This window comes from Tenrec ecaudatus, chromosome 14 (genome assembly GCF_050624435.1).
Source record: "Tenrec ecaudatus isolate mTenEca1 chromosome 14, mTenEca1.hap1, whole genome shotgun sequence".
NCBI lineage: Eukaryota > Metazoa > Chordata > Mammalia > Afrosoricida > Tenrecidae > Tenrec > Tenrec ecaudatus.
Window position 1 is genome coordinate 40,191,820 of NC_134543.1, and position 13,368 is coordinate 40,205,187.

A 13,368-nucleotide genomic window follows, 5' to 3' on the forward strand; every position below is an offset into this window, starting at 1 on the left:
TTGGGCCTTGTCCTCCCCTGCTCAAATGTGCTTCCACCAACCAGAGGAAACCCATTTACTAGTTTTTCTAATAAATCAATAATGCTCCAGATTTCTGATGGTCTCTTATTTGACTGGCTTTGGGTTGCCCTTAGCCCTGGTGGCGTAATGGTTATATGTTGGGCTGTGACCTGCGAGATCCGAAGTTCAAAACCACCAGCCGCTCCTCAGGAGAAAGGCAAGGCTTTCTACTCCGGTAAAGTCAGGCTTGGAAACTCACAGGTACAGTTCACCCTGTCCTTAGGCTGAGTCCACACGGGCCCGATGGCAGGAAGTGGGGCTTGGAGCCTGCCTGGGTGGAACAAATGGTCAGGTGCCTGGTGACTTAATGGAAAAGCTGGCGGTTTGACTCCACAGAGATGTAGCTCAAAAATGCCTGGTACCCTAACTGTGAAAGATCACAGCCATTGAAAACCACACGGAACAGTTCGACTGACTTATGTGGACGGCTGGCCGGGAGTTGCAATTGCTCAATGGCACTAGTTTGGATTGTGTGTTGAATGTCGCTCTGAATTGACCGAGGGCTGGTTGAGCACAGGGAGGGACATGAGCACTGAAGGTCCTATGTCCACAGAGGGACATTCAGGCTCTCTGGCTCTTCCCTGGAGTCTTATTACCCTAAGACTCGACAGGCACCCCAGTCCTGTATGTGGTGAGAAAAGCTCACTTATTTGCACACTCAGACAACTTGAAGATACGTGGAGGACACAGAGACCATGTTTTCCCTCGGAGATCGGGCCATCAGAACCCAACGCCAGGGCTTCCTCTCTCCAGAGATAAGCTTCTGTGGTCTGGCTGGGAGCAGGACATTATCCCTTCTTCAAGCTCCCGATGATGACTCACATGGGCCACAATGAGAGCCCAGGACTGGCACAGCTGGATGGTCATACAGGGTCACGGGGGAGGAGAGGTCTGGGTACAAATTCCAAGACCCTAGTGGGCCCATGTCAGAGTCAGGGAGCCTGGGAAGCAGGAAGTTCCTCTACTCGTAGATTTACAAGTGAGGAAAGGGGGTGAGTTGAGGTGATTGAGCTAGCTGCTTAGTGAGAATCCAGGTCCCCAACTCCTGCAGTGCTCCACTGCATATCCGTCATTCTTGTCTGTGACGGCCAAGGTGACCATAGAACATGCCGGCCAGCTGGCTCAGCCCCACTCACCATCTGCTGGGGGAACCCTCTGGGTGCCTCTGGTCTTTCTGGTGAGGCTCACGGGATCCACCTGCAGCGTGACCCAGAGCCATGGCCTGCCAGGTCTATGAGAACATCCCTCCCCCTCCAGTCCCAGGGGAAGAACCAAGTCAAACCAAGCTACTGCACCATGAAAAGGGGACAGGAACCCCAAAGAGAAATAGTGAGGATTCCGGACCCATCTGAAAGAAAGCCCCCTTAGAAAATGCACATGAAAAGGTATGCTAAATCCAGAAATGTGCACATGTATAACCTTCACCCATGCTGCCTGCACCACCAGGTGTTTCTAGGCTGCACATTGAGACCCTGGTCTTCTGGAACGTCTACGAACGGGCGAGGAGAAAGAAAATCACCAGGCAGGCGCTGGGAATGTGTGCTCGTTACAGAAATGTTCCTTTCACATCCTACCCCCTACACCCCCTTTTAAAGTTCAAGTCTGGCCCTTGAACAGAGCACTGGAAGGGGCTGAGGGCAGCAGCAAAGTTGTTGCTTCCAGAAACCCGCCACCCACATGGGTGCTCAAGTGCCCTGTGAGGAAGGCTGTCCATTGAGTGCCCATGGATGGACCCACTCATGTGTCCCAGCTCTGACCAAGGAGCTCGCCCTCCACGCCAGACCACGAAGCAGGCCACACGCAGGTCAGTTGGTCAGCAGTGGTTATTGCACCATCGGCAAATAATGAAATGTGTGTACATTAAAGACAGCCACGGAGCCACCAGACAACCCTCACAAGGTACCTGATCTGAGAGTCAGACATTCTCAATAGGAATCACCACCAATCACAGCACATGCTCTCTCTCTCTCTCTCTCTCTCTCTCTCTCTCTCTCTCTCTCTCTCTCTCTCTCTCTCACACACACACACACACACACACACACGTGCACAAACACACTACAGAATGGAAAGCAATAAATTATCGGCCTCATTCCTGCCGGATGCTAAGAGAAGGCACAGTTAAAGGGGGAAAGCTGGCAGGTCACCGGCGAACATCTCCCCTGGGAGGGGGGCCCTCTGCCTGGGGACAGCCACCCAATGCAACATGGGAGGCCTGGGCCGTGCAGCTCACTCCCTGGGGAAAAGCGAGCTGAGCCACGCAGCTTGTCTCTGGAGAAGAATGATATACAGGGGCACCAGCCACACTGGCCTGGGTGGGCCTGCGGGAGGTGGTCCAGGTCCGTAAGACAGGCAGCAGGGGAGGGCAGACACCTGGGTAGGAGAGTGAGTGTGAGGGCCCATGGGCCGGGAGGGCCCAGGCATGCGAGGAGGTGGGCAGAGGGTTTCCCCCAGGGTCAGTCAGCCCATGGAGTCCAAGGCCTGGAATTTCTCCCTCAGATTTCTCACTCGGCCCTGCTGGCTTGGGTCTGCGGGGTCTCGGGATGCCTCTTCCTTCAGCTGATTCTCCGCAGACACCTGCCCATCCCGGCCCCACCCTACCCCAGCCATCAGTCCAGGACCACTGTCCTCTTCCTCCTGTACCTCAGGCCAAGGTCCCTTCTCCAGGACCACTACCCGCCGGTTGTCCTCCAACGTGAGGTCCGCGGTGATATACAAGGCCTCCTCTCCATCCAGTCTGCCCTGCTCAGGTGACCCTGGAGGCTGGGGCTGGGTGGCCTCGCCACCCCCACGGCCCCTCTGGGCATTCAGGCTGCTGCAGCGGCTCACACGGGCATGGCCAGGGGGCTCCATGATGTTCTCGGGCACCGAGCGGCTCCGGTTGACGGGTGCGCCCCGGGGCCGGCTGCCCTCGGCCGGGGGTGCCTCTCCGTGGGACGCGTACTTGGAGCACAGCTCTCGGACGTCAGGCCAGTTGAAGGTCTCCGTGTCCAAGGGGCTGAGGGGGCTCCGGCCCGAGGACCGGGATGTGGGCGAGGGGACGCTGCCGGGGCTGGTGGGGAAGCCGAAGGAGCACTGCCGCGGGGAGGTCTCGCCGGCAGAGTGGGGCTTTGTGGGGCTGTGCTCCTGGTCCATTCCCAGTCCATAGCTCAGGAGGGATAGCATGGGTTTCCTCCGGCCTGAGGGGGCAAGAGAGGACCACCGTGAGCTGGGGACCCCACGGGCAAGGCCGGGAGAACCGTATCTCACCCCCACCCGCAGCCTCTTCTCAAAGCAAAATGGAATCCAGGGGTCACGAGGAGGGGAAGGGAAAAAAGAGGAGGGCTCAGATAAAAAGTAAATGTTTAGAAAATGATGATGGCAACATAGGTCAAATATGCTTGATAAGATTGATGTATGGAATGTGGCGAGAGCTATAAGAGCCCCAATAAAACGATCAAAAAAGAAATAAGTAAAATAAACCTACTCATACTTTAAACAAAAAAAGCGGGGGGGGAATCAAAGTAGGAGACCGTTGCATGGGAGGGGTGGGGGAGTGGCAGTGAGAGGGTGAGCCCAGGATGCACGCTTCATTCAGGGTGAGGAGGCCTAGAGACGCGGCACGGGGGCTTGGGGTACAGCCTCAGCTTTGCTTAGTGTTCAACCCAGGGGCCAACAGATTCCCAGTTGGCCTCTGCCCGCCCCCGAGCCCCGGCTCCCACCAACGGGAAGGAAGGAACAGCCCTGCCCCAAGCCATACCTTTGCCGCCCAGTGGCTCCTCGGCCTCCTCCTGCAGGCAGGGGGCCAGGGAAGCCCTCCCATTCCTCTCTGGACTGGCCTTCTCCCACTGCAGGGGCGGCCTGGCCATGGGCGACTTGTGGCTCTTGATGCGGAGGCTGTACTGACGGGCCAGCTGGTAGACCTTGTTCTTGACGCGCTCGCTCACGTGGCTGTCCATCATGTGGGACAGCTGCACGATGCGGGGGTGCAGGGGGGCCGCCAGCTCCCCCTGGCCGCCGCCGCTCAGCTCCTTCACCAGCTCCTTCAGCTCCCGGGCCAGGTGGGCTGCGCTGGGCCGCTCGGTGGGGGAGGAGCTCTCAGGGGAGGCCGTGGCCGACTCCTCCGTGATGGCGCCCAGGTCATGCTCCTCCAGGATGAAGAGCGGCTCGTGGGGGTCAAAGCCGTTCACCGGGGCCGGGCCCCTCTGAGGGCTGCCCCCGGGAGACCCCGTGCCCTCCCACAGCTTCACCATCTCCGAAGACGGGCGGAACTCGGCGTCCGTGATGGGGGCCGGGTCCCCGCTGTGTGCCTGGCCTGCTCCTGCAGATTCAAACAGGGCCCAGGAAGCTGGCCGGGACCCTGGCTGTCTCTTGGGCCCCAGGGGAGCCATGGGCTCCGGGTCTGGCCTGGGCAGGTTATTGAACCTGGACACGGAGTTTCTCACCAGCCCTTTGGGGATGTAGGAGAGGCTCTCCCGGCGCCGGACACTGAAGCCCGCATCGTGATGCTCCGCGTTTTCATAGTAGCTCCTGATCTTGTCCAGCAGGAGCCGGTCACGGGTGGACAGCGAGTCCTTCTGCTTGCAGGGGGGCCGGTCAGGCTCAGCCGGGCAGCCTGGACTCAGGGGCTCTGTTCCGTTGACGGGCGGGCTGCTCTCTGTGGCCACCGCCCCGCTGCTGTCCACTTCTTCCTCGGGGAGCTGGGAGCTGAGCAGGTCTGTGACGCTGCCCGACCGGGCTGGGCCCTTCTCGCTGCCCTCGAGACTGAGCATACTGCTGCTGCGACTGGCCAGCCGAGGGGTCCCGAAGCCACTGGACTTGCCATCGTCCAGAGCCAGGCTGCTCCGCCGAGAGAAGCTGCTGCCGAAGCGCTCGGCGATGATGCTGGCCTGGTTCAGCACGGAGGGCGGCAGGAGGCTCTCGGGCTCCTGGGTGGCTCCCAGGTCCTCCTCCTCCTCCTCCTCCTCACTGCTCAGGGCCTTAAGGTCCTCAGAACTCTCGGCCACCCCAAAGTCCACCATGTCAGCCACTTGGTCCAGCTCCAGCAGTGCCTGGTGGGCCTCAAGCGGGGTCTCCAGAACTTGCGGAGACGCTGTGCCAGAGGGCGTCTCCTCGGTGCTCGAACCTTCCACGGCAGCGAATACCTCCCTCTCTGCCCCTGGCTCGGGGTCTTGCTCCACCTGGGACACAGCACAGAGCGCTCCCATGAGCAGAAAACTCTCCTCGTGGGATCGGAGGGTGAGGGAATGTTGTGGCCTACTCAAAGGCCAGTGAGGGGGCTGCAGCTCAGGAGCAAGCCACCCCAAACAGCCATGATTGCAAAGTGGGTCCGTAGTCCCCCTACAGTTGGGGTCCTAGGCTATGTCCTCAAACCCAAGGGAAATCCTAGGAGCACAGATAGAGTCGGGTGGCAGCCGCTCTCAGCATGCTGCCTGCCAACTATAAGGACACACACACACACGGGCTCGGGGCTCCCTCTCTTGCAGAGCCAAGGTCCAGGGGCTCCTTCTGCCTGCTGCTAAGGCAGCTCCTTGAAGCTCCCACATGGGGGGGTTCTGGGTTCAAACCGGAAGCTGAGTGCAAGAGCGGCGGGGTCCCACCTTCCCCGCAGGATCCTGAAGGCAATGCCAACAGTCTGCAACCCTGTCAGAGGGTGAGGCCTGCGAATTTGGCTTCCACCAGGGGGTGCCTCAGGAGTCTCTGCCTAAGCACAGTCAGCTGCCCACCTCGAAGGTGATTGGAACTCTGAAGAGGCTGCAGCCACTCGGAAGAGAAGACAAAAGCAAGCACCCTGAACTCTGAGCAACCAGAGCCCGTCCCGCTGGTTCTTGGGCAGTCACATGGCTCTGGCTGCTCCAGACGGCAGACCCTACCCCAGAGATGCAGACGTTTTCCGAGGATTGCCTGTCAAACCTGGACGAAGCTGGACACACTGGGACAGATAAGGTATACTACAAAATCACCTGCTCCTTTGGACACTTTTAATGTGGCCCTTAGAGTGCTTTAAATTACACCGGGAGTTTGTGTCCTGTGACCATTGGAGAACACTGCTTCAGACTCTTCTCCAACACCACCTAGGGTTCCCTCACCTTGTCCTGGCTGAGGGGGTCCAGCTGGGGTCTCGTCTTAGCCTCGTGACTTTTCCCTGTAACTCACAAGCTGAGTGGGGTGGCAGGGAGGGAGGGGATTTCTGAGCCCTGGACCCAAGTCTGACCCCAGTCTACCTACCTTTCAGAAGCTGCCTAAAATCAAAGAAATCATTCCACTTCTCTGAGCCCTCCCCACCCCCACTACCCCCCCCACCCCTACCCCTTCCAGGGACAGGAGGAATAAACACTGGGTATATACAAGTGTCCAGTGGAGAGCAGCACCCTCCCTTTGTCCAAGTGAGCAGGGATGGGCTTTTGTTGTCTGGTCTGCTAGCAGGGCAGGGCCTATGCCCCGTACAATAAGTCCAGCAAGAGGGGCCTGGCATCTAGCTCCCTTTCACTGGCCGTGCCCCTTGGCACAGAATTGAACCCAGAGGTTTTCCTAGTTCTGAGAATGGAGCTGTGTCCGGAGCCATGAGGCCCGGCCATTACTTGGAATTTATTAGCCTGAGCTCTGGGCATTCTTTTACCCCAGCCTACTGACAGAGCACTGCAGCTGTAAAGCTTGAGCAAACAAGGGGTAATGCTCTTTAGATAAGCACCCGTGTCCTGCATCCCCTTGATTGGGCAAAAGAGCGGGTTCCCCTATGCTTGATTTGCATGTACATGCCACTCCTCAGCGTACCTAATTGAAGACTGTAAGCCCTTACTGACTCATGGGCAGGGCACGCTCCCCTGAACTCCTTGATTGGCCTGTTGCCAAGGTAGCCTAATCTGCATGTGCGGCTGAGGCTCCCCCCCTTGGCTGGCCCTTATAAGCTGTGACTCTTTGTTCATTAAAACAGGACTTGATCAGGACATTGTCTTGTCCTCATTCTCCGTGCCTCTTGTACCCCCCCAATTCCCACTCTCTCCCTCCAGGACCCAAGGTGAATGTCCCGCGGGAACGGGACAGAGCTGTCTGCTCACCAAGCTGTCACCTATAGCCCTCATAGGGCTACCAGGGGGCTCGACTGGAGAACCTGCAGGCCCGGAGGTCTGGGTTCCAGGTACATCAGCACCACTTCCCTCCCTGTCTTCAGCAGCCTCACCTCTGGCAGGGAAGAGACGGACTGGAAGCTCATGCGTTTTTCAGCGCTGGTCGGGGAGAGGCTGCTGGGCCTTCTGCAGCCCTTCGAGCCTCCGGACTCCCTGCGCGCCTTCCCCTGCAGAGCACAGAGACAGTCAGGCGGCAGCAACAGGGCCATATCAGCCCAGCTCCTCTGCCCCCGACACCAGAGCCAAGGCCCTGCCCCAGGCAAGCCCTGGGCTCGGCTGAGTCAGCCTCCAATTGGATAGAGGCCTGGGGCTACAGAAATCCCTCTCCTGGGTGGCACTCTTGAACAACGCCTTTGGAAAGGCCCAACCCGTACCTTTCCTCCCAGCCAAGTGGCCTGGGCCCCCCTCCCCCCGCCAATTAGGCATGCTCATCAGGCAGCACACTGGTTAGCACCCAGGTCTGGAGCAGCGCATGCCAGGGGCTTACCGGGGCATGGCAGCGAGCAAGGGGGGTAAGAATGCTGATGGAGGAGTACAGGAACCAGAGGGGAGGGCAGGGCAGGAGCAAGGTCGGGGGTACCGAGGCATGCACGTGCCAGGGAACATGCAGGGAGGAGGGGAGATCAAAGAGACACCTCTCACCATAGCGCCCCGGGAGAAAAGTAAAGCGTTGGCTCGATAGTGCCAGCAGTGGAGGGCGGCCAGCAGGGAGCTGGCGAAGTCGGCTACCTGCTCCGCCACAGCCAGGCTCTCTTCCTCCTCCTCCTCCTCTGAGCCTAGGGGCTCCGGCCCGGCCCCCTTCACGCTGCCTTCATGCCCAGCCAGGTCCTCCAGAGAGACCTGAAAGGCCTGGTCTTCCTCCTCCTCCTCCTCCACCACCTCTTCCTCCTCCTCCTCTTGCTCCTCCTGGGCAGCCCCGTGAGCCTCTGGCTGCAGGCCCCGAGTACGGGGCAGCTGCCCAAAGTCCAGAAGAGTACCGGCACTGCCCGCATGCTGTTCAGAGCACAAGATCCCCTTGTGACGGGCCTCGGGGCGACCTTCCCTCCTCCTGCCCGCGGACACCGCATCTAGACACCCGGGCCCTGGTCTCCACCAGGATCGGTGAGGAGGCCAGGAACTCCAAGCCCCTAAGAGTCCTGCCTGCCCCAGAGGTGAGAGAGGGTCTGAGGCTGGGAGACGCCCCCAACCAGGGTGCTATTCCAGGAAAAGGGAACAGAGGGGTCAACAGGGGCAGGGCCAAGTCGTAGTCATCTCTAGAGCCTGGTGCTCAGCAGGTGCGTGTCCAATGAAGACCGTGGGGCAGCAGGGGCCACCTCCCTCCTCCGGGCCCTCCTCCCTGGTCCTGGGCACCCACTGGCCTTACCTTGATTCTTGTGGCTCTGGCTGCTGACACCATAGGTCCCGGAACAGGGAGAGAGGGGAGGGGAGAAGCCAGTAAACAAGCGAAAGAGGCCTCCTCTGGACCCCCAGCCCCAGGGTCCTCACCCAGTCTCCTAAGCGCCCAAGGGAAGGCTGAGAAGGGGTGGGAGGTGAGGGTAGAGGCCGGCTCAACACAAGTCCCCCTCTCCTAACAGAGGGAGCCAGGCCGGGTGGGCACACACCCCTGTCAGACTTGAGTCTGAGACCTGACTGGCAGTGGCAATCAAGCTCCTCCCATCCCTCGCCTACCTTTCTCACTGAGTTGCCTGAGCAGGTGTCTGGTTGGTTCTGAGGAGAAAAACAAGTTCGGCAGAGTCAGGAAAAGCTGCGCTGGCCAGGGTCCCAAGCTCGCAGCGCCCCCAGCCATTCACCAGCTCAAAGTCCACTCCGGCTTGGCTCCCAGCAGCTCTGGGGCCTTAGGGGGGCTGCCCTGCACAGCCCCTCCGCCTCCGCTCGGGCCCCAGCCTGGAGGAGGCCTGCCCACAAGCCCTGCACCAGCATATCTCAGCCAGGGGCGCCCAGGAGCCTTTGCAGATGAGCCCCGCCTCCCTGCCGCACCGAGCATGTCAGCAGGCTGTCTTGCACCCATCGCCAAACCCCTCGCAGCACCCCAGCTGGGAGGCAGAGCTCGCACCCGACTTTCTACGGCCCTTAAGGCCTGGCACCACGAAGCCTTGCTGCCTGCTGGGGAGTGTTGCCCGGCTGTACAGGGGTGGACCAGGTTCTGGGGACAGGATACAAAACACATCTATTAGGTTCACGGTGTCACCTTTACCCCAGCCTTTCTAGGACAGGCCCGAGATGGCTGGCGGGGACAAGAGGACACACATAGTTGGTGGGAAGTGCCCCTGCTACAGAGCTCTCTCTGGCCAGGAAGGGAGGGACACAGGGACAGCCCATGTTCCATAAAAGGAAAGCCCACTAAGGTCTCCTTAGCGGCCCCTGGGCAGAAGGGAACGAAGAACCTTTTGTCCTGCAGAGAAAACAGTCATGTGCCCACACGAGCGTGCACACCCGCACACACATCCACACACACGGTTTGCATCAATACCAATACCCACCTGCTGTTGAAGGGTGAAAAAAAAAAGGAAATCGCTCTACTCTTTGACTTTCCCAACTTGAAACCAGAACTACATTTTCCGAATCAGAATCCATGGAGTAATAATACCTTCTTAAGTGCATACCTCGCTGGCCACCTCAGTTCTTTGGGAGGAGTAAGCAGAAAAGGCGGCCGAGCAACCAGCTAAGTTCAAGCCTGGAAGCGCCCGGTGCACTCTGAGCCTCAGTGACCGCAAGGCCGATGGACTCGAGGGGCAAACTCGCTAAGCCTACTGAGGCGGACCCTTCACCATGTTAGGGAAGAGCTGTAAAGGGCGGGGAGGTGGGGCACCCCTCAGCTGGCCTGCAAACAGTCTCTGTAAAGGCCGCAGGCCCTCCTGGGGCCCTGGAGAATCTGCCAGCACGCGCCGTGAGGGGCGCGAAGGCTGGCTCCAGGAACGGGCAAGACCGGGCTGGAAAGCCATCGCGGTGATGGCTGCATTCAAAAAACTAAAAGATCGCTCATCTGTTCATTTTAGGCTTCAAAGTATGAACTACATTTGAGAAAGATGCCTACTCATAATGGTGAAAATGGAAAACGAGGGCTTCAGGACGTGCCCGGGAAAGGCACAGCCACGCCAGGTTTCAGCTCCCCGCACCGCCCGGCCCCTGCCAGCAGGGCAAGTCTGTCCAGGGTTCAAGTTCTAGCAGAGCAATGCCGAACCAGACGAAAGCTTCCCACATCACTCAGCGCCACCTTCTAGAAGACCAGAGCTGAAACGTGAGTCCACACAGTGGTCGAGGGGCTGGGCAGGTTACGGCTGATCAAAGCCAGGACACGGGTCTCAATCATTGCCCTCACCTCACGTGTGTGTTTGGCGGGCACGCGGCTCAGGCCAAATCCCTCCCTGGACCTCAGAACAGACGGGAGAGGCAAATCAGGAAACACATCCACGCCTCATCATAAGAACTAGACCTAGAAGCAAGTGCCGCTCTTTCTAAATAGACGATTCATTCCGACAGCCCCGAGGAGCAAGGCCAGCAATGGAAGAACACCCGCAGAGGAAACGGGAACTTTGTCCTGAGACCCAAAGTAAATATTTCCTGTCTGGGTTTGGTGCCACCTTGAAGACTAACTTGTTTTCCTCAAGTCCTGTGTTGGCTCTGCTGTCCACAGCTAGGCTGGGAACCATGCACGACGCCCGGGTCTCACTCCCGGCTGACCGGGTATCTGGGTGGTAAAAGTGGGGGCTTCGGACTGAGGGGAGCCACCCGGGGGTTCCCCACACCTAAGCCTGAAAACTGTGGGCTGTCCAACCTCAATGGACAAAAAGGCCCAGAGGTGCCTACCGGAGGCCAGCACAAGTGCAGGCCGAGGACGCTCCACAGGTGTCTGCCGAGTCGCCCCCACCCTTTCCCAGGATGTCCACTGAAGTGGGAGCAACAGCCAAGATGCGGCTTCAGATGTCCCCCACCTCGTCAAGGACCCCAGGAAGATGCCTCTGGCCACACTGGCTCGTCCCTTACCAGACTGCCGGCGCCCTTGACGCATGTGGGTGGACACTTCGTCCTGGGAAGACCAGGCCTTCTTCAGCCGCTCTGGGCTGCAGCGGTACCGGTTGGGATCTGCACACCGGAGAGATCACTGGGGTTTCAGCGTCAACAACTGGCTTTGCCCTGGCTCTGCCTCTTCCCACATCTCGGCTCCCCACCCCAGCTCTGCCCAGGGGCCTCCACCAGTAAGAGTTGTCCCCCTGCCCCCCGCTCTCCCAGTGACAGCCATGTCACCAGCCTTGCGGTATGCCCTCAGCCCTTGGCAAGAGGCATGCTTGCTGTCTTCCCTGCCTGGAGAAGGAGTACCAGCAAGGCTTCCCCAGATGCAGCCTAGCCTAGAGGTGGGCACAAGGAAGGGCAAAACCGGCAGACAAAGAGGCATACTCACAATACGAATCCATTTCCAAGATGGCTTCCTTGGCCTGGGAAGGAAGGTGACCGACTGTTAGCACCATGCTGGGTGCCGGGCCTCCTCAGCCTGCTGCTCCGGGACACCCACAGGGCTGGGCTGGGCCCTGAGACACCCACTGTACTGCCTGGCACTGGTTAACATCCAGGGGTGGAGCCCAGCAGGCGTTTCTCCCTGCACCCCATCAAGAATGGGGCAGGCACCCGGCACCCCCCCTACCGGAGCTCACCTTCTGGGGGATGGTGGCGTGGTGGTTCTCCAGAATGAGCCTCTTGAGGTGGTGGGTCCAGTTCCGTTTCTCCTCCACTGTTTTGGCCTGGGCGCACCCAAAAGGAAGGAAGCCGGGGTCAGCCTTGCGGGCCAGGCCAGAGGCAGTGCAGCAGACAGTGATTGTGCCAAGGGGTGGGGGCGTGGAGGAGGAGCGGGCTGGGCTCAACTCCCAGAAGAACACATCCAGTCAGCTCTTTCTCTCCAGAGGTGCCCAAGACAGTGCCAGGGCACCGGTGGCAGGGGGAGGAGCTGGGACTCCCTCCCCACAGGTGTGCTTGGCTGGGAAGTCCCGTCGAGCCGTCTGCAGCCCCGCGCCCGCTCACCTGGATGCCATACTGCTGCTTGCTGTGCTTGTAGTGGGTGACAGTGAAGCACAGGGAGTCTCGGGTGCTCTCGATCAGCATCAGGGAGGAGCACTGCGGGCAGAGGGGGTTGGTGGGTAAGCGTGGGCCCAGGGGACTGGCACGAGACCCGCCTGGGCAAGCAGAGTCCGCCAGCCCGGGTGCAGAGAGGGGAGAGGCCTGCTTTACCGGGATGTGCCCCTTGTAGACAAAGTGGTCGCCCCGCTTCTTGGTGATGAGCAGCGTTTTGTCGAAGAGGAAGAAGGTCCTCTCGTTGCGTACCCGGTGCACACGGAAGGTACCCTCCAGGACCAGCTCTCCGTAGGTGGTCAGGTCAGGGCCCTTCCAGTTGATGAGCAGGGACTGGATTTCCTGCGCAGGGAAGGCCCCACCCTGGGGTTAGACAGTGCAGGACCACCTGTGGCTCTCTCCAAGGGGCCCAAACAAAGCCAGTCCTAGCCAGGGGACACCCCCACGCCCCCCAGAGAGCCCCGCCCTGCTCAGGACAGCCAGTCCTGGCCTCGCCTCCCCACCCTCGAGCCCAGTGGCACCTGGAGCCGGACCGCATGCTCGTGGCGCCTCTTCATGTCGTTGATGTACCAGGCCACGCAGGTCATGGTGTCGATGGCGTCCTCCACCACCTCAAAGCCCTCCTCCTCTTCGTCAAAGTGCTTGGCAATTTCCTGGGCAGGAGGCCGGGCTTAGGCGACCCAGACTCGAGGTGTGCCCAAGCCCGGCCCCACCCCGCAGGGTCCTCCGGGCGACCGCTCACACTACCTGGAGCAGCAGGTGGTACTTGAGGATGCGCTGGACGGGCTTCAGCAGGTAGGAGCCCAAAGGCAGGGAGTGCTGCAGCAGCTCCTGGCGGTCCCGGAAGAAGGTGGCCTGCTGCTTGTCCTGCATGCATTCCGTCAGGGCGGCCACAGAGCTGGGGGCGGGAGAGAGCCCTCACTACCTGGGCCAGGCTGGGAGCAGGGCCGCCACAGGCTCGCCTAGTGGCTCTGCCTCCTCTGCCGCCCGATTACTCACTTGGGGTAGTTGTTGCAATACTGGGTGTAGATATCAAACTCCTGGCTCTAGGAGAGACCCAAAAGGGTGGTTTCAGGGGCGCTCCCAATTAGCCGTCAGCCTGGTGATTGTAAAGACGGGCCGTACCCCTGCGCTCCTGAGCACC

General features: G+C 59.9%; 1 protein-coding gene across 7 annotated transcripts in view; it reads right to left on the bottom strand.

Annotated features, from left to right (window-relative positions):
• Positions 1-1,865: 1,865 nt before the first annotated feature.
• The window catches only part of PLEKHG3 (pleckstrin homology and RhoGEF domain containing G3), a 54,068-nt gene continuing 42,565 nt past the window's right edge, over positions 1,866-13,368 (bottom strand). For 2 of the 7 annotated variants that reach the window (XM_075531713.1, XM_075531706.1), the window contains exons 5-19: positions 13,224-13,270; positions 12,972-13,122; positions 12,746-12,877; positions 12,384-12,566; positions 12,177-12,269; positions 11,813-11,899; positions 11,563-11,596; positions 11,148-11,246; positions 9,217-9,306; positions 8,832-8,870; positions 8,527-8,549; positions 7,806-8,156; positions 7,217-7,330; positions 3,797-5,216; positions 1,866-3,236 (exon numbers count right to left, since the gene is read on the bottom strand). In XM_075531713.1, coding sequence (XP_075387828.1) covers positions 2,518-3,236; positions 3,797-5,216; positions 7,217-7,330; positions 7,806-8,156; positions 8,527-8,549; positions 8,832-8,870; positions 9,217-9,306; positions 11,148-11,246; positions 11,563-11,596; positions 11,813-11,899; positions 12,177-12,269; positions 12,384-12,566; positions 12,746-12,877; positions 12,972-13,122; positions 13,224-13,270 — 3,582 coding nt within the window. In that variant the 3' untranslated portion in view covers positions 1,866-2,517. The remainder of the gene's footprint in view (positions 3,237-3,796; positions 5,217-7,216; positions 7,331-7,805; positions 8,157-8,526; positions 8,550-8,831; positions 8,871-9,216; positions 9,307-11,147; positions 11,247-11,562; positions 11,597-11,812; positions 11,900-12,176; positions 12,270-12,383; positions 12,567-12,745; positions 12,878-12,971; positions 13,123-13,223; positions 13,271-13,368) is intronic. The other 5 variants (XM_075531708.1, XM_075531711.1, XM_075531707.1 and 2 more) reach the window with 5 other exon arrangements.